The sequence below is a fragment of the Heterodontus francisci genome, chromosome 18 (assembly GCF_036365525.1).
Source record: "Heterodontus francisci isolate sHetFra1 chromosome 18, sHetFra1.hap1, whole genome shotgun sequence".
Lineage (NCBI taxonomy): Eukaryota > Metazoa > Chordata > Chondrichthyes > Heterodontiformes > Heterodontidae > Heterodontus > Heterodontus francisci.
The window spans coordinates 86,999,508-87,020,798 of NC_090388.1; the positions used below are offsets into that span (position 1 = coordinate 86,999,508).

At 44.1% G+C, this 21,291-nt stretch overlaps 1 protein-coding gene across 6 annotated transcripts in view; it reads left to right on the forward strand.

Annotated features, from left to right (window-relative positions):
• LOC137379759 (protein-methionine sulfoxide oxidase mical3a-like) overlaps positions 1–21,291 on the forward strand; it is a 1,360,716-nt gene that overhangs the window by 688,762 nt on the left and 650,663 nt on the right. For all 6 annotated transcript variants that reach the window (XM_068051091.1, XM_068051094.1, XM_068051095.1 and 3 more), the window contains exons 5-8: positions 3,586–3,687; positions 13,981–14,136; positions 15,023–15,123; positions 19,629–19,886. In XM_068051091.1, coding sequence (XP_067907192.1) covers positions 3,586–3,687; positions 13,981–14,136; positions 15,023–15,123; positions 19,629–19,886 — 617 coding nt within the window. The remainder of the gene's footprint in view (positions 1–3,585; positions 3,688–13,980; positions 14,137–15,022; positions 15,124–19,628; positions 19,887–21,291) is intronic.

Below are 21,291 nucleotides of genomic sequence, written 5' to 3' on the forward strand. Positions count from 1 at the left end.
GTACAGGGAGGTTGTTCTGAGGGGGGGGGTTGTACCTGAGTACAGGGAGGTTGTTCTGAGGGGGGGGGGTTGTACCTGAGTACAGGGAGGTTGTTCGGGGGGGGGGGGGGGTTGTACCTGAGTACAGGGAGGTTGTTCGGGGGGGGGGGGGTTGTACCTGAGTACAGGGAGGTTGTTCTGAGGGGGGGGGGTTGTACCTGAGTACAGGGAGGTTGTTCGGGGGGGGGGGGGTTGTGCCTGAGTACAGGGAGGTTGTTCTGAGGGGGGGGGGTTGTACCTGAGTACAGGGAGGTTGTTCTGAGGGGGGGGGGGGGTTGTACCTGAGTACAGGGAGGTTGTTCGGGGGGGGGGGGGTTGTGCCTGAGTACAGGGAGGTTGTTCTGAGGGGGGGGGGTTGTACCTGAGTACAGGGAGTTTGTTCTGGGGGGGGGGGTTGTACCTGAGTACAGGGAGTTTGTTCTGGGGGGGGGGGGGGTTGTACCTGAGTACAGGGAGTTTGTTCTGGGGGGGGGGGGGGTTGTACCTGAGTACAGGGAGGTTGTTCTGTGGGGGGGGGGTTGTACCTGAGTACAGGGAGGTTGTTCTGGGGGGGGGGGGTTGTACCTGAGTACAGGGATCTTGTTCTGAGGGGGGGGTTGTACCTGAGTACAGGGATCTTGTTCTGAGGGGGGGGGTTGTACCTGAGTACAGGGAGGTTGTTCTGAGGGGGGGGGGGGTTGTACCTGAGTACAGGGAGGTTGTTCTGTGGGGGGGGGGGGGTTGTACCTGAGTACAGGGAGGTTGTTCTGAGGGGGGGTTGTACCTGAGTACAGGGAGGTTGTTCTGGGGGGGGTTGTACCTGAGTACAGGGAGGTTGTTCTGTGGGGGGGGGGTTTGTACCTGAGTACAGGGAGGTTGTTCTGAGGTGGGGGGGGTTGTACCTGAGTACAGGGAGGTTGTTCTGAGGTGGGGGGGTTGTACCTGAGTACAGGGAGGTTGTTCTGGGGGGGGGTTGTACCTGAGTACAGGGAGGTTGTTCTGAGGGGGGGGGGGTTGTACCTGAGTACAGGGAGGTTGTTCTGAGGTGGGGGGGTTGTACCTGAGTACAGGGAGGTTGTTCTGAGGGGGGGGGGTTGTACCTGAGTACAGGGAGGTTGTTCTGAGGGGGGGGGGTTGTACCTGAGTACAGGGAGGTTGTTCTGAGGGGGTGGGTTGTACCTGAGTACATGTAGTTATCCCTCTGCCCATTTTTGAACTGGAGGCTCTTCTTCTTTGCACAATAAATGACTCCTTGCATTCTTTTTATAATATGGATATAGTTTGGTCGTTTTCACTGCATGATCTCATGTTCTATCTTAACATTCCCACATCTGTGGAATGAACGGACAAGTGGCAGATGAAATTTAATGCAGAAATTTAATTTAGGGCGGCACAGTGGCGCAGTGGTTCGCACCGCAGCCTCACAGCTCCAGGGACCCGGGTTCGATTCTGGGTACTGCCTGTGTGGAGTTTGCAAGTTCTCCCTGTGTCTGCGTGGGTTTTCTCCGGGTGCTCCGGTTTCCTCCCACAAGCCAAAAGACTTGCAGGTTGATAGGTAAATTGGCCATTATAAATTGTCACTAGAATAGGTAGGTGGTAGGGAAATACAGGGGCAGGTGGGGATGTTTGGTAGGAATATGAGATTAGTGTAGGATTAGTATAAATGGGTGGTTGATGGTCGGCACAGACTCGGTGGGCCGAAGGGCCTGTTTCAGTGCTGTATCTCTAATCTAATCTAATCTAATCATCCAATTCATATTTCATTAACTGTGCCTTGATTATGTGAGTTTATGTTAAAATATTTATAACATCTCAAATAGGAACCCGCATTAATCAGAAGGTGTCTTGTGGTTCTGAGAAACCACTGTTCTTACTGTAACCGGGATCCACACATCTTTTAGAAACATAGAAAATAGGAGCAGGACTAGGCCATTCAGCCCTTCGAGCCTGCTGCACCATTCAATACAATAATGGCTGATCATCCAAACTCAGTAACCTGTTCCCGCTTTCTCCCTGTATCCCTTGATTCCTTTAGCCCTAAGAACTATATCTAACTCTTTCTTGAATCTATTTAATGATTTGGCCTCAACTGCTTTCTGTGGTAGAGAATTCCACAGATTCACCACGCTCTGGGTGAAGAAATCCCTCCTCATCTCAGTCCTAAATGGCTTATCCCTTATCCTTAGACTGTGACCCCTGGTCCTGGACTGCCCCACCATCGGGAACATCCTTCCTGTATCTAGTCTGTCCAGTCCTGTTAGAATGGTGTAGGTTTCTATGAGATCCCCTCTCATTCTTCTAAACTCTAGCGAATACAAGCCTAATCCAACCAATCTCTCTTCATACGTCAGTTCTGCCATCACAGGAATCAGTCTGGTGAACATTCATTGCACTCCCTCCATAGCAAGAACATCCTTCCTCAGATAAAGAGACTAAAACTGCACACAATACTCCAGATGTGGTCTCACCAAGGCCTTGTATAATTGCAGCAAGACATCCTTGCTCCTGTACTCAAATCCTCTCGCTGTGAAGGCCAATGTACAATTTGCCTTCTTAACTGCCTGCTGTTCCTGCTTGCTTACTTTCAGCGACTGATGCACAAGGACACCCAAGTCTCGCTGCACCTCCCCCTTTCTCAATATATCGCTGTTCAGATAATAATCTGCCTTTCTGTTTTTGCCACCAAAGTGGATAACCTCACATTTATCCACATTATACTGCATCTGCCATGTATATGCCCACTCACTCAACCTGTCCAAATCACACTGGAGCTTCTCTGCATCCTCCTCACAGCTCACACTCCCACCCAGCTTTGTGTCGTCCGCAAACTTGGATATATTACATTTAATTCCTTCATCTATATCATTAATATATATTGTGAATAGCTGGGGTCCTAGCACTGATCCCTGCTGTACCCCACTAGTCACTGCCTGCCACTCTGAAAAAGACCCGTTTATTCCTACGCTTTGTTTCCTGTCTGCCAACCAGTTCTCTATACATGACAGTACCTTACCCCCAATCCCATGTGCTTTAATTTTGCACGCTAAGCCTTCTGAAAGTCCAAATGCATCGCATCTACTGGTTGTCCCTTATCTATTCTATTAGTTACATCCTCAAAAAATTCCAGTAGATTTGCCAAGCATGATTTCCCTTTCGTAAATTCATGTTGACTTTGTCCGATCCTGTCATTCTTTTCGAAGTGCTCTGCTATTACATCTTTTATAATGGACTCTAGCATTTTCTCCATTTTTAACATTTTTCCTCTTAACATGTGATAATGGGAAAGACACCAATCACACCGGGGCTTCTGCTGGCAAACATTTTCCAATAACAATACAGCTGTTAGCGCTCTGGAAAGTGACTGTCGAGCAGATTATGAGGATCCGTGATACCCGTGCATGAGTGTTGTTGCTTCAACAAGTGACCCTGAGTCAGCATTTCGCCTAGGCCATTAGTGAACCCAGTCCTGAGAACTGGCATCATTGTTGGGCCCTTGGATGATTTAGCCAGCAAGAAGAAAGGCCATTCATGTTCTTTATCAATAGATGGACCTGCTTCTGATTACAGATTCCGGCTGGAAAGCAGAAATTAATCCTCCGAGCAACAAAGTGACACAGTTTGAGTTCGATGTTGTGATTGGTGCAGACGGCCGAAGGAACACACTGGAAGGTAAACGGAATGCAAAGGGCAGGGGTGATGGGATGTGCGTGTATTACAACATAAGAAACAGGTGCAGGAGTAGGCCATTCAGTCCCTCAGTCTGCTCTGCCATTCAGTAATATCGTGGCTGATCTGATTGTGGCCTCAACTCCACTTTCCTGCCTCCCTTTCATAACTCTTTACTCCCTTGTAGATTGTTACAATCCCGTTAGGCACCGTTAACTTTTGAAAAGAGAAAGTCGAATTCCCAGTTCTTTCTGAAAGAATACGCCACAGGATTTCATGTTTTTAACAAAAACTTTACTGTACAAAAATTAAATAAAGGAAAACACTACTAACTTAACACTACAATTTGAGACATTTATATTTAAAATTTTAAATCTTAACAGAACACTCCCGTTTGACTTTTACTTCTACCCCGAGTCCCCTATACTTTACAGGATCTTGGTTGTTTGTTTACTTCTCCCGGGACTAACCCAAAGTGTTCCACAGCTCTTAGGAATTCGCTTTGATTCCTTATTTTCTCCACTATCTTCCGAGGTATGAGAACACCCCCACTCCCCCCCCAAATCTGTATTTCCCAGCTTGAGCACAGGCCTGTATCAAAACAGAAACACCCCTGGATCCTCATAGCTTCTCTGTTTCTGAGTCCAACAGCTTTCTAAAAGCCAACTGATTGAGTCTGCAAACACCCAAAAAAACTAACCCAAAAGACATCTCCCGACAACATTTATCTCCATCGCAATGTAGTGCATATGGGATGTCCCAATAGCAATTTAAACTAATTATTTCTAACTCCGAAATCTTCTCTTTGATTCCTGATACCCATATGAATAATTAATATTGTTAATAATGGTTCTTCTGGTTCCAACTGCCCAACTAAACAAGTCAGCTGCGGTGTTATGGCTCTCACCTCTCTTACTCTGTCTCTGTAAGCACTCAAGAGATTCTTGAACTTTAAATCTTCTCTTTGTTCTGGGAAATCATATGAATAATTTAAACCCCTGATGGACACAGCTGCAGACATACCATCTCCATCAATAAGTTCAGAGTGGTTCCCATTGTTTAGGGTCTTCACACTTCCCAATATGACACAGTGGCGCAGTGGTTAGCACCGCAGCCTCACAGCTCCAGCGACCCGGGTTCAATTCTGGGTGCTGCCTGTGCGGAGTTTGCAAGTTCTCCCTGTGACCGCGTGGGTTTTCACCGGGTGCTCCGGTTTCCTCCCACCGCCAAAGACTTGCAGGTGATAGGTAAATTGGCCATTGTAAATTGCTCCTAGTGTAGGTAGGTGATAGGGAATATGGGATTACTGTATAAATTGGTGGTTGTTGGTTGGCACAGACTCGGTGGGCCGAAGGGCCTGTTTCAGTGCTGTATCTCTAAATAAAATAAATAAATAAACAGAGGGGACGGTAGCATGATGTAATATTTCTGGACTAGCAATCCAGAGGCCCAGACTCATGCTCCGGAGACAGGAGTTCAGATCTCACCAGGGCAGCTGAGGGAATCTAAGTTCAATTAATTAATAAATCTATTAAAATGCCAGTCTCATTAATAATGATAATGAAACTATTGGATTGTGATAAAAACCCATCTTGTTTACTACTGTCCCTCAGGAGAGGAAATATGCAGTCCTTACCCAGTCTGGCCTACATTTGACCTTGGATTCACACCAATGTAGTTGACTCTGAAATGGCCAGCAACCTTCAGTTGTAGGTGGCTCATCACCACCTTCGAGGGCAATGAGGGATGGGCAATAAATGCAGGCTGTGCCAGTGATGTTCACATCCCATGAACAAATTAAAAAAATTTGTTTTCACCCCATTGGTGTTGGCTCTCCCCCAATTAATTATTTTTACTCTGGATTGCTCCTTGTCCTTTTCAATAGCTAACCTGAACCTTATGATACTATGATTATTCTTCCCTAAACGTTCCCCTACTGACCACTTGTCCCACCTCATTCCCCAGGGCCAGAGCCGGCATAGAGTCATTTATGGCATAGAAGGATGTCATTTGGCCCATCGAGTCCATGCTGGCTCTCCACAGAGGTTTTCAGTCAGTCCGACTCCCCCGCTCGATCCCCGTAGCCCTGCAAGTCTATTTCCTTCAAGTGATCATCCAGTTTCCTTTCAAAATCATTGATTGTCTCTGCTTCCACCACTCTTGTGGGCAGTGAGTTCCAGGTCATTACCTGAGTAAAAAAATTCTTTATCACATTCCCCCTGCATCTCTTGCCCAAAACCTTCAATTTGTGTCCCCTAGTCCTTGCACCATTACTTATAGGAAGATTTTCCTTGTTTATGCCTGTCATAATCTTTTATACTTCTATTAAATCTCCCCTCAATCTCCTTTGCTGCAAGGAGGAAAAGGCAACTTTTCCAACCTAACCTTGTAACTAAAGTCCCCCATCTCTGGAACTATTCTGGTAAATCTCCTCTGCACCCTCTCAAGGACCCTCACATCCTTCCTAAAGCGTGATGATCGGAACTGGATGCAATACTCTAGTTGGGAACTTGGGACCTAATCAGAGCTTTATAAAGGTTCAACGTAACGTCCCTGTTTTTGTACTCAATACCTCTATTTATGAAGCCCAAGATCCCATATGCTTTACGAACCAGTCTCTCAACATGTCCTGCCACCTTCAAAGATCGATGCACAAGCACCCCCAGATCCCTCTGTTCCTGCGCACTCTTTAGAACTGTGCTATTAAGTCTATATTGCCTCACCCCATTCCTTCTACCAAAATTCATCACCTCACACTTCTCTGTATTAAATTTCATCTGCCATTTGTCTGCCCATTCTGCTAGCGTTTCCATGTCATGTTGCAGGTGGTTTGCATCATCCTCACTGTTTGCCACACCCAAGTTTGGTGTCATCGGCAAATTTTAAAATTCTACTCTGTATTCCAAGATCCAAGTCATTTATATAGAGCAAAAAAAGCAATGGTCTACCATCCTCCAGTCTGATAAACAACCATTTACCATGACTTGCTGTTCTCTGCCCTTAAGCCACTTTTTTGTCCATTTGGACACTGACCCTCCTATTCCATGAGCCTCAATTTTGTTAACCAGCCTTTTATGTGGCACCTTATCAAATACTTTCTTAAGATCCATATAAACAACATCCACCGCATTCTCTTCATCAACCTTCTCTGTTACTTCATCAAAAAATTCAATTAGATTAGAATTAGAATTAGAATTAGAATTAGAATTAGAACATTACAGCGCAGTACAGGCCCTTCGGCCCTCGATGTTGCGCCGACCATCTGACCTACACTATTCCATTTTCATCCATATGTCTATCCAATGACCACTTAAATGCCCTTAAAGTTGGCGAGTCTACTACTGTTGCAGGCAGGGCGTTCCACGCCCCTACTACTCTCTGAGTAAAGAAACTACCTCTGACATCTGTCCTATATCTTTCACCCCTCAACTTAAAGCTATATCCCCTCGTGTTTGCCATCATCATCCGAGGAAAAAGACTCTCACTATCCACCCGATCTAACCCTCTGATTATCTTGTATGTCTCTATTAAGTCACCTCTCCTCCTCCTTCTCTCTAATGAAAACAACCCCAAGTCCCTCAGCCTTTCCTCGTAAGACCTTCCCTCCATACCAGGCAACATCCTAGTAAATCTCCTCTGCACCCTTTCCAAAGCTTCCACATCCTTCCTATAATGCGGTGACCAGAACTGCACGCAATACTCAAGGTGCGGCCTCACCAGAGTTTTGTACAGCTGCATCATGACCTCGTGGCTCCGAAACTCGATCCCCCTACTAATAAAAGCTAACACACCATATGCCTTCTTAACAGCCCTATTAACCTGGGTAGCAACTTTCAGGGATTTATGTACCTGGACACCAAGATCTCTCTGCTCATCAACACTACCAAGAATCTTCCCATTAGCCCAGTACTCTGCATTCCTGTTACTCCTTCCAAAGTGAATCACCTCACACTTCTCCGCATTAAACTCCATTTGCCATCTCTCAGCCCAGCTCTGCAGCCTATCTATGTCCCTCTGTACCCTACAACACCCTTCAACACTATCCACAACTCCACCGACCTTCGTGTCATCCGCAAATTTACTAACCCACCCTTCTACACCCTCATCCAGGTCATTTATAAAAATGACAAACAGCAGTGGCCCCAAAACAGAACCTTGCGGTACACCACTAGTAACTAAACTCCAGGATGAACATTTGCCATCAACCACCACCCTCTGTCTTCTTTCAGCTAGCCAATTTCTGATCCAAAAGCTCTAAATCACCTTCAACCCCATACTTCCGTATTTTCTGCAATAGCCTACCGTGGGGAACCTTATCAAACGCCTTACTGAAATCCATATACACCACATCCACGGCTTTACCCTCATCCACCTGTTTGGTCACCTTCTCGAAAAACTCAATAAGGTTTGTGAGGCACGACCTACCTTTCACAAAACCGTGCTGACTATCATAGAACATAGAACATAGATCATTACAGCGCAAATGAACTTATTCTTTTCAAGATGATTATAAATCCTATCTCTTATAACCTTTTCCAACATTTTACCCACAACCGAAGTAAGGTTCACAGGTCTATAATTACCAGGGCTGTCTCTACTCCCCTTCTTGAACAAGGGGACAACATTTGCTATCCTCCAGTCTTCCGGCACTACTCCTGTCGACAATGACAACATAAAGATCAACAACAACGGCTCTGCAATCTCCTCCCTGGCTTCCCAGAGAATCCTAGGATAAATCCCATCTGGCCCAGGGGACTTATCTATTTTCACTCTTTCCAAAATTGAAATTAGTCAAATTAGTCAAGCATGATCTGCCTTTTACAAATCCATACTGTCTATACTTAATTAACTCAAACCTCTCCAATTGTATGTTGATTTTTTTCCCCCTGATTATTGTTTCTAAAACCTTACCCACCACTGATGTTAAACTAACTGGCCTGTACTCGCTAGGACTGTTCTTATATCCTTTCTTGAATAAGGGTGTCACATTTGCCACTCTCCAATCCTTTGGCACCTCTCCCATATCTAGGGAAGATTGGAAGATTATGGCAAGCCCTTCCGCTATATTCATCCTCACTTCCTTTAGCAACCTGGGATACAAGCCATCCAGACCATGTGACTTATCTGTCCTAAGCATAGTCAACCTTTTTAGTATCTCCCCCCTCTCAATTTTTTCCCTTCCATAGCCTCCACTCCATCCACTTCCATCGATAGTTTGTCAGATTTCATTTCTTCTGTGAACACTGCCTGCTGACTATTTCCGGCACTTTCTGTACTCATTAAGTATGTTAGCCTTGCCATGTGCCTCTAGGTACATAATACCCTCTTTGCATTGAATAGGCTCCACTTCATCTCTTACTACCCGTTTACTATTTACATGCCGATAGAAGATTTTTGGGTTCCCTTTTATATTGACTGCCATTCTATTCTCACATTCTCTCTTTGCCAGTCTAATTGTTCTCTTCACCTCCCCTCTCAACTTATTGTTTATGGCCTGATTTTCACTTGAAGAAATCACCTGACATGCAGCATAAACCCTCTTTTTTTGTTTTGTCATAACCTCTATCTTCCTTGTCATTCAAGGAGCCTTGTCCTCAGTTCCCTTACCTTTCACCCTTGTTGGAATGTTCCTAGCCTGCACCTGAAGCATCTCTTCCTTAAAGATAACCCATTGTTCTGATACAGCTCTTCCCGTCAGGCTTTGGTTCCATTCTACCCTGGCTAGATCCCTTCTCATTGCATTGAAATTAGCTCTCTTCCAATCTAGACGTTCTACCTTATTTTTGTCCTTATGATACAATGATCACTCTTATCCAAGTGCTCCCCAACAGACACTTGGTCCATTTGGCCCACCTCATTTCCTAGCACCAGATCCAGCAATGCCTCCTTTCACTGGGCTGAGACCCTATTAATCAAGGAAGTTCTCCTGAACACATTTCAGAAATTCATCCCCCTCCTTACCCTTTACTCTAGAATTATTTGGGTAATTAAAGTCCCCCAATATCACCACTCTATAGTTCTTGTGCATCTCTGATTTCCCTGCAGATTTGCTCCTCCCTCTCTCACTATTTGGAGGCCTACAGAATACTCCTAGTAGTGTGATCATACCCGTTTTATTCCTCAACTCTAACCAAATGGATTCTGTCCTTGCCCCTTCAAGGACATCCTCCCTTTTCAACACTGCAATGACTCCTTCCTCATTGGACTAGAAACATAATGATGTGGAAAATTCTCGAGCACACTTCAGAAACTCTTCCCCTCTCTGTCCTTTACACTATTACTATCCCAATCCATATAAGAATAATTAAAGTCCCCCATTATAACTGCTCTATAATTCTTGTATCTCTCTACTTTTCTTTCAAATTTGCTCCTCTATATCTTTCCAACTAGTTGGTGGCCTGTAAAATACACCCAGAAGTGTAATAGTACATCTGCTGTTTCTTAACTCTCACCAAATAGATTCTGTCCTTGACCCCTCTAGGACATTCTCTCTCTCCAGTATTAATCAATACTGCCACCCCTCCCCCTTTCCTTCCTCCCCTCTCTTTCCTGAGCACCTTGTATCCAGGGATATTTAGTATCCAGTCCTGCCCTTTTTCGAGCCAGGTCTTTGTTATCCCATGATGTCATATTCCCTTGTGGCTATTTACATAAGAACTGAAGAAATAGGAGCAGGAATAGGCCATTCAGCCCCTCCCGCCTGCTCTGCTATTCAGTAAGATCCTGGCTGATCTAATCTTTGCCTCAACTCCATTTTCCTGCCTGCTCTTCATAACCCTTCACTCCCCTACAGTTCAATGTATCTCAGTCTTGAATATATTCAATGACCCAGCCTCCACTGCTCTCTGCGATAGAAAATTCCAAAGATTCACGACCCTCTGAGAGATGAAATTGCTCCCCTGATTTTGAAACTATGACCCCTAGTTCCAGATTCCCCCATAAGGTGAAACATCCTACCCTGTCAAACCCCCTCAATCTTGTTCTTATTCTTTGAAACACCAATGAGTATACCTCCAAGCTGCTCAAACTTTCTTCATAAGACAACTCCTTCATCCCAGGAATCAACCTAGTGAACCTTCTCGGAACTGCTTCCAATGCAAGTCTATCCCTCCATAAATAAGGAGACCAAAACTATACACAATACTCTAGGTGCAGTCTCACCAACACCCTGTACAGTTGCAGCAAGATTTATCTACTTTTGTACTCCATTCCCTTTGCAATAGTGGCCAACATTCCATTTGCCTTCCTAATTACATGCTGTGCCTGTATCATCTTTGGTGATTCATGTACGAGGACACTCAGGTCCCTCTGTACCACAGCATTCTGCAGTTTGTGTCCATTTAAATAATATTTTGCTTTTCTATTCTTCCTACCATAGTGGATAACCTCACATTTTCCCACATTATCCTCTGTCTGCCAAATGTTTGCCCACTCACTCAATCTATCTATATTCCTTTGCAGACTCTGTGCCCTCCTCCCAACTTGCTTTCCCACCTATCTTTGTATTGTCAGCAAATTTGGTTACAATACACTTCGTCCCTTCACCCAAGTCATTAATATAGGTTGTAAATAGTTGAGGCCCCAGCACTGATCCCTGTGGCTCCTCATTAGTTACAGTTTGCCAACCTGAAAATGACCCATTTATCCTGACTCTCTATTTTGTTAGTTAGCCAATCCTCTATCCATGCTAATATATTACCCCCAACACTTGTGCAATAACTATTTATGCGGAACCTTATCAAATGCTTTTTGTAAATTCAAATACACTAGATCTACTGGTTCCCCTTTATCCACCCTGCTCTTTACAATCTCAGAGAACTCTAATAAATTTGTCAAACATGATTTCCCTTTCATAAAACCATGTTGACTCTGCCTGATTGTATTATGATTTTCTAAATGTCCTGCTACTACTTCCTTAATGGTGGATTCCAGCATTTTCCCAGTGACAGATGTAAGGCTAACTGGCCAATAGTTTCCTACTTTCTGTCTCCCTCCTTTCTTGAACAGAGATGTTACATTTGCAGTTTTTCAATCGGCTGGGACTATTAGCACCTGCGTGGTGAATCCTTGTTCACCGCTTTCCAATTATAAGGCAAAGAAACCAGCACAAATAGGTTTTCTTAGGTTTAAAGAAAAAAAGTTGAAATTTATTAAACTTGAACTTAAACTCTAATTCAGTTGATGCCTACGGATACACAACGTACCCACGCCAGCATGCATCTGTGATACACACATGCAAATAGAGACAGAAATGAGCAGAAGAAAAACAAAGTGGAAAAGTTTGAGGGCAATATCTGAAGAGTTTTTGTTATGGTTCTTCGAGCTCACTGTAGAGTCCTTGATTGTAGGCAGATCTTGCTTTTTGTTGGGGCCCAGTTCGCTGTAGGAGACTTTTCTCTCTTGGGGTTCATGTGTCTTCAGTGGATTCAGAGGCTTGTGAGAAAGAGATGGGAGCAGACTGGAGAGATCTTCTCAGTCCAGGAGCAAACAGACACTCTCGGTTCAAACTGTTTGTACAATTCAGAAAAACCAGGTTGCTTAGCAGGTTAGTCATATGACTAACTGGTTTGACCACGTCTTGGATTGTAACACCTTAGCAGTCTCTGGAATGCTCCTCTTACACACAATACCTGGTGATCAAGGTCCATTGTGGGTTGAATGTGTCAGGGAATGGTCCTTTGTCCTTCCAAGCACTGTCTATTAATATGCAAATGTCTTTTCCAGCCACGGCTGATCTGTTTAACAAGTGCTTTCTTCACTCCAGTAACAGTTTAAAATCAATGTTCATGACAAAAATAATGTTCCGCATTCTTGGCAGTTGGGGGCCTAGCATGACATTACCAAGTCTAAAACAGCCTGTTCCCTGGTTGTTTCCAGAATATATTGGTCTAAGAAACTGTCCCAAATACACTCTGTGGGCTGTATTTTGTGACCACAGTGGGGCTCCTGGCCGAAACGGTGGGGAGAATCCTGCCTCGGCCAGCTGGAGCACCCCCCCCCCCGCCCCCTGGAGCAATTCTTTGGTGCCAGGCTAATAAACAGGCTGGCACCAGGATTCCCATCCCTTTAAAGATGGGGATCCTGTCTCCAAGAGCTGCTGGCCAATCATAGGGCTGGTAGCTCAGTGGTGTCGGCAGCACCACCGGGAGCAGTGGCTTCTGCCGGTACTGCAGAGGTCTTGGACACAAGCTCAATGCTGGACTCCAGATCCAAGATAAGTAAGGACTTCAATTGACCTCTGGGTGGGAAGGCTGTGGTCGGTCTAACCTGCCCCAATAAAATTGCATTGCACTGGGAGGCAATGCTGTGGGCCCCCCACCTCAAACCCATTTCAGAGGACCGATAAAATTCAGTCCTATGAACTCGTCCTCAAAGCTACCTTTGCCAATTTGATTTGTCCAATCTATATGAAGATTAAAGTCACCCATGATTATTGCAGTACTGTTCTTACGAGCCCACATTATTTCTTGATTTATACCTTGTCCTACAATGTTGCTACTGTTAGGCCTATAGACTACTCCCACCTTTGCTATTCCTTATCTCCACCCAAACTGATTCTACATCTTGATCGTTCGAGCAAAGATCATTTCTCACTACAGTACTGATCTCATGCTTTAATAACGAGCTACTCCACCTTTTCCTTTCTTCCTATTATTTCAAAATGTCAAATACCCTTGAATATCCAGTTCCCAGCCTTGGTCACCTTGCAACCACGTCTCTGTAATGGCTATCGTATCATACTCATTTATTTCTGTTTGTGCTATCATTTAATCCATCTTGTTATAAATGTGTACATTCAGATAAAGAGCCTTTAATTTTATCTTTTAACCATTTTTCGTTAATCTGACCTTATTTTCAGGTGCACTCTTATGTTTGTACGCTCTGTCCCTTCCTGCCACACTCTGGTTATCATTATTTGTATCACTGCCCTGCACTATTACCTTGTCCTTTCTTGTTAACTTTTTAAATTTCCCCTCACGTGACCTCTCCCACCCTCTATTTGGTTTAAAGCCCTATCTACACCTGCAGCTCACCAACACTATTTACCATGCTTTGTGCGCTTACATATATTCACTGTAATTAACTTAGACTCTTTTGTATCTCTTAGCCTGATGCCACATAATATCAGACCATTTCTTACTCTGGACTATCTGGCTCTCCTAATCCTTTGTGCACCATTTTTCCCCTTTCTAATGCTACATCCTGGTGCCGATTCCCCTGCCAAGCTACTAACGGTGAATAAGACTTGAGTGCAGCAGATGCCTCAGCTCCTAAGTAACTGTGTTTCTGTTCAAGGATTTCGGAGGAAGGAGTTCCGAGGGAAACTGGCAATTGCTATCACTGCCAACTTCATCAACCGGCACACACGTGAGGAGGCCCAGGCCCAGGAGATCAGTGGCGTCGCCTTCATCTTCAACCAGAAGTTTTTCCAGGACCTGCGGGAAGCCACAGGTTTGCATTCAATTGATCTCAGTCTTGAAAGCTCCAGTTGACCCTCAGCATCCATGGCCTGTTGCGGGACAGAGTTCCAGATTTCCATTACCTTTGTGTGAAGAAGCACTTCCTGACGTTACCCCTGAACAGCCTAGCTCTAATTTTAAGACTGTGCCCCCATGTCCTGGATTCCCTTCACCAGAGGAAATAGTTTCTCTCTATCTATCCTATGAAATCACAGAATTACTATAAATATCTGAATTGGATCACCCTTTAATCTTCTATACTCGAGGGACTACATCCTAATCATTTCACCCTCTAACTCTCAGTATAACTGCTGGATCTGCGCTGCACCCCTATAAGGCCAATATTTCCTTCTTGTGGTGCAGTGCCCAGAGCTGAATGCAGTATGCCAGATGGGTCTGACCAGAGCTCTGTATAACTAACATCACTTCCACCGGTTTGTATTCTGATAAAGACCAACATTCCATTAGCCTTTTAAATTAGTTTTGCACCTGATCACTAGCTTTTAGTGATTTCTGTACTTGGACCCCTAAACCTCTCTGTTCCTCCACAGCTCCTAGCTTCTCACCATTAAGAAAATATTCCAATTTGTATTTCTCAGATCCACACAGCTCCCCACATTGAACTGTATCCGCTCAGTCACTCACTCAATCAGGCTGTCTCTGTGATTCTTGTACTTACATGGGTCTGTGAGTGAGTGTTGATCAGAGGAGCCTTTGACTCCCGTGATGTCCTGTTGTTCTGGCTGAGAGATTTGCTGTGAGGCACAGTCTCATTGATTAGGTTTGTGTGACTGAGGAGTGGGCTTGTGGTTGAATTTGAACAGTTTAACTAGTTCTGCTGGTGCCATGTTTAATTTGCTGCTGTTATTTTCTGACAGGTGTAGATTTAGAAAACATTGTTTACTACAAAGATGACACACACTACTTTGTCATGACTGCCAAGAAGCAGAGCCTTCTGGACAAGGGAGTGATTTTACAGGTAAATAAAGCAACACCCTCAGCCTCCGTGTGGCGGCACTGGAAGCTAAACACAGCACAACCCGCACAACCCTCTTGATTAGATTCCAACCAACAGCTCACTCCCAGGTGTCTGTTATTCTGCATATAAATTCCTCAAATCCTTCAATTACATCCCAGCCTGTATCTCATTGCATTGCAAATTTCAAAGAGGGAGATAGAATCCAGGGAACTATCGACCAGTTAGCTTAACATCAGTGATAGGAAAGAAAGAGATCTAAAATTTGAGAATATAACAGAGCTGCCAGCACAAATCTCAAAAGGGAAGGTCATGCTTGACCAACCTTATTGAATTCTTTGAAGTAGTAACAGATGAGGGTAACAAGGATAATGTAAGTAGACATAATATGTTTGGATTTACAGAAGGCCTTCAATAACTAACCACATAGTGGACTCATGACTAATGTCAGAGCACGAGGAGTCAGAAGACCAGTAGCAGAATGGATATAAAGCTTCTTTCAAAAGAGAGTAGGGATTAAGAGTAGTTACTCAGATTGACAAAACAGGGAAGTAATGTTCCATAAGGAGCAGTGCTGGGACCACATCAATTTACATCAACAATTTGGGCTGGAGAATCAGAAGTACAATTTCACATTTTGAGGATGAGTGGAAGGGCAGTAGTGATGGGGGAATTCGTTAGTTAGAAGAACAGACAGACATTCCAGCGGCCGCAGACGTAACTTCAGGATGGTGTGTTGCCTTCCTGGTGCCAGGGGCAAGGATGTCACAGAACGGCTGCAGGACATTCTTCTGGGGGAGGGCACACAGCTGGAGGTCTTGGTCCACATTGGTACCAATTACATAGGTAAGAAAAGGGATGAAGTCCTGAAAGCAGAGTTTAGGGAGTTAGGAAAGCAATTAAAAAGCAGGACCTCATAAGCAGTAATCTCAGGATTCCTCCCAGTGCCATGTGCTAGTGAGCATAGGAATAGAAGGATTAAACAATTAAACACGTGGCTGGAGAATTGGTGCAGGAGGGAGGGCATCAGATTTCTGAGGCATTGCGACCGCTTCTGGAGAAGGTGGGACCTGTACAAGATGGACGGGCTACACCTTAACAGGACCAGAGCTAACATCCTTGCAGGGAGATTTGTTAGTGCTGTTGGGGAGGGTTTAAACCAACTTGGCAGTGGGATGGGAACCTAAGAGGAAACTCAGATTGGAAGAAAGCAAAATGGGTACCAGGAAGTAGAAAAGTAGTAAGCAATATTGGAAGGCGGGTGAGATGAAGGCACAAATAGAGGTAAATAGGTATGATTTAATTACCATTACGAAGACATAGTTACAGGGTGAACATACATACAAATTAGGAGCAGGAGTAGGCCACTCGGCCCCTTGGGTCTGCTCTACCATTCAATAAGATCATGGCTGATCTGATTGTGACTTCAACTCTACATTCCTGCCTACCCCCAATAACCTTTCACCCCCTTGCTTATCAAGAATCTATCTACCTCTGCCTTAAAAATATTCAAGGACTCAGCTTCCACCACCTTTTGAGGAAGAGAGTTCCAAAGACTCACAACCCTCAGAGAAAAAAATTCTCATCTGTCTTAAATGGGCGACCCCTTATTTTTAAACAGTGACTCTTAGTTCTAGATTCTCCCACAAGAGGAAACATCCTTTCCACATTCACTCTGTCAAGACCCCTCAGGATCTTATATGCTTCAATCAAGTTGCCTTTTACTCTTCTGAATTCCAGTGGAATCAAGCCTAGCCTGTCCAACCTTTCCTCATAAGACAACATTACAGTTATTAGTCTAGTAAACCTTCTCCGAACTGCTTCCATTGCATTTACATCCTTCCTTAAATAAGGAGACCAATACTGTACATGGGGTGACCAGGGATATTAGTCATTTAGGAAGGATAGGTGGAGGGGAAAAGGAGGTGGGGTATCGCTGTTAATAAGGGACGGGATCAATACATTAGTGAGAGAGGATCTTTGATTGAAGGAGCACGATATAGAATCAGTTTGGGCGGAGCTAAGAAACAGAAAGGGGCAGCAAACATTGGGAGTTGTTTATAGGCCACCAAACTGTAGTGGTAATGTTGGGCACAATATAAATCAGAACATTAGAGCTGCATGCAACATGGGGAATACAGTAATAACGGGCAACTTCAATTTACATATAGATTGGGTAAACCTGATTAGCACTAATGCTGTGGAGGATGAATTCCTGAGTGTGTACGAGTTGGGTTTCTGGAGCAGTATGTTGAAGAACCAACTGGGGATCGGACTATTTTAGATTTAATATTATGTAATGAGAAAGGGCTAATTAATAACCTTGCTGTAAAGGAGTCATTAAGAAATAGTGACCACAATATGATAGAATTTTACATTAAGTTTGAAAGAGATAAAGTTCATTCTGAAACAAGGGTCTTAAATCTGAACAAAGGAAAATATGAAGGTATGAGGGGCAAGTTGCCTATGATGGTTTGGGAAAATACATTGAAATATTTGATGGTAGATAGGCAATAACTTGTATTTAAAGAAGTATTACATTGTCTACAACAAATATACATTCCTCTAAAACACAAAAACCCAACAGGAAAGGTGAATCAACTGTGGCGAACAAAAGAAGTTAAAGATTGCATTAGGTCAAAGGAAGTGGCTTATAAAGTCGCCAGAAAAAATGGTAAGCCTGAGGATTGACAGCAATTTAGAACCCAACAAAGGAGGACCAAGAAACTGATAAAGGAAGGAAAAAGAGATTACGAATGCAAGCTAGCTGGAAGCATACAGGCGAAATGATTTGGATGTGGGGACCAAATGTAATATTTCCAAATTTGCTGATGACACAAAACTATGTGGGGATGTAATTTGTGAGGAGGATGCAAGGGGGCTTCAGGGGGATTTGGACAGGCTAAGTGAGTGGGCAAGAACATGGCAGATGGAATATAATATGAAGTGTGAAATGATCCACTTTGGTAGAAAAAAAAGGAAGGCAGAGTATTTCTTAGATGGTGAGAGGTTGGGAAGTGTTGATGTCCAAAGAGACCTGGATGTCCTCGTTCATGAGCCATTAAAAGCTAGCAGGCAGGTGCAGCAAGCAATTAGGGTGGCGAATGGTATGTTGGCCTTCATTGCAAGAGGATTTGAGTACAGGAGTAAGTCTTGCTGCAATTGTATAAAGCCTTGGTGAGAACACCTGAAGTATTGTGCACAGTTTTGGCATCCTTACCTAAGGAAGGATATACTTGCCATAGAGGGAGTGCAATGAAGGTTCACCAGACTGATTCCTGGGATGGAGGGATTGTCCTATGAAGAGAGATTGTGGAGACTGGGCCTGTATTTGCTAGTTTTGAAGAATGAGAGGTGATTGCATTGAAACTTACAACATTTTAACAGGACATGATAGGGTAGGTGTGGATAGGATGTTTCCTCTGGCTGGTGAGTCTAGAACCAGGGGACACAGTCTCAGAATAAGGGGTAGGCCATTTAAGACTGAGATGATGAGGAATTTCTTTACTCAGAGGATGGTGAATCTGTGGAATTCTCAACCAAGAGGGCTGTGGAAGCTCAATCACTGAAAATGTTCAAGACAGAAATGGATAGATTTCTGGATACTAATGACATCAAGGGATATGGGGATGGTGGGGAAATGTGGCGGAGCAGGCTTGACAGGCTGAATGGCCTACTCCTGCTTCTATTTCCTATGATTCTATGACCAAACTGTGGGTATAGTTAACACTGAGGAAGGCTACAACAAAATACAAAAAGACATTAATAACTTTGCAGAATGAGCGCACAATTGGCAAATTAAATCCAACATGGGTAATTGTGAGGTAGGACATTTTTATAGAAAGAATAAGAAGGCCACATACCCCTTGGAAAATAAGTTTCTAAATGTGGTAGAGGAAAGGAAGCTGGATGGGCATTTGAGAGAAACAAATTTGCATGGCAACAGAGATAAAGCAGGGGAATGATAATGATTGGATTGCTCTACAGAGAGCCAGCATGGACTCAATGGGCAGAATGGCTTCCTCCTGTGCATAATGATTCTGCGACTTTAGGAACAGAGAGATCTGCGGGTATAGAAGTACAAATAAAAAGTCACGATGCAAGTTAATAAGGCCATAAAAATTGCAAATAAGGCACTGGGATTCATTTGTAGAAGGATAGAATTGAAAAGCAGAGAAGTTATGTAAAACCTGTATTGATGCAAGGTTAGACTACACTTGGACTACTGTGAACAGATCTAGTATCCATGTTATGAATATAGAGGCATTAGAGAGGGTGCAAAAAAATTCTCAAAGCTAATAGCAGAAGTGAGAGGTTTCTATCCTTAGTGTCTGGTCAGTATGACATGAGGTTTTACTGCAGTGCCGGTGTAGTCAGCATGGAGTTGGATGACGTTTTCCTGCATTGTCCCATTGTCACAGGGACTCCTGTCCTTCTCACTTGAATGCATCTGCTCTGAGCTGGCTTGGGTGACTATCCTGCATGATCTTCCTGTTTTCTCATGGCAGGATTACGCCGACACGGAGAAGCTGCTTTCCCGGTCTAACATGAATCAAGAAGCACTGCTGCGCTATGTGACGGAGGCGGCCAGTTTCTCCACCAATCATCTGCTACCACGTCTAGACTTCGCCATGAATCATTACGGCCAGCCTGACGTGGCCATGTTTGATTTCACCTGTATGTATGCATCGGAGAATGCCTCATTGATACGAGAGGAAGGCGGGAAGCAACTACTAGTCATCCTGGTTGGGGACAGTCTGTTAGAGGTTAGTGCACATATCTTTAATCATACTCAATACAAGAGGTCACTAAATCCTGTGCTGTGAGTCAATCGGTCACTGGATTTCCTGTTGGAAATCAGTTGGTCACTAGATACCCTGCTGCAAGTCAATCTGTCACTGGATCCTGTGATATGAGTCCATAGGTTACTGGATCCCCTGCTGTGAGTCAACAGGTCATTGATCCTGTGCTGGGTAAGGATATCATTGGACCCCCTGGTGAATTGATTGATCGCAGGATTCCCATGCTGTGAATCAATAGATCACTAGACCACATACTGTGAATAAATAGGTCACATGGATCACATGCTAGTTGATCATTGGATTCCATACTTCAAATTCATAGATCACTGGATCCCACATTGCAAATCAATGGTCTTGATATTAACAATACCATCACCATCTAGCATTTCTAGATACAGAGTAAAGCTCCCTCTACACTGTCCCTATCAAACACTCCCAGGACAGGTACAGTACGGGGTTAGATACAGAGTAAAAAAAAAAGGGGTTGGATGCAGAGTAAAAATCCATTTACCAATGCCAGCCTCACTCTTCCTCTGTCTCTTTCTCCTCAAAGAAAAAAAAAGGGTTTGATACAACAACAACTACTTGTATTTATATAACGCTTTTAAAGTAGTAAAACATTCGAAGGCGCTTCACAGGAGCATTATAAAGTCAAATCTGAGACCAAGCCATGTAAGGCGATATTAGATCAGATGACCAAAAGCTTGGTCAAAGAGGTAGGTTTTAAGAAGTGTCTTACAGGAGGAAAGAGAGGTGGAGAGGTGTCGGGAGGGAATTCCAGAGGTTGGGGCCAAGGCAACTGAAGGCATTGCCAACAATGGTGGAGTGATTAAAATCGGGGATGGACAAGAGGCCAGAATTAGAGGAGCACAGATAGCTTGTAGGGTGATGAGGCTGGAGGAGATTACAGAGATAGGGAGGAACGAGATAAGAGATTAGCGTATAAAATTAAAGTGCATGGGATTGGGGGCAGTGAATTGCGATGGATAGAAAATTGGTTGGCGGACAGGAAACAAAGAGTAGGAATAAACGGGTCTTTTTCCGAATGGCAGGCAGTGACTAGTGGGGTACCGCAGGGATCGGTGCTAGGACCCCAGCTATTCACAATATATATTAATGATTTAGATGAGGGAACTAAATGTAATATCTCCACATTTGCAGAAGACACAAAACTGGGGGGAGGATGAGTTGTGAGGAGGATGCAGAGAGGCTTCAGGGTGATTTGGACAAGTTGAGTGAGTGGACTAATGCATGGCAGATGCAATATAATGTGGGTAAGTGTGAGTTTATCCACTTTGGTAGCAAAAACAGGAAGGCAGATTGTTATCTGAATGGCTATAAACTGAGAGAAGGGAATATGCAGCAAGAC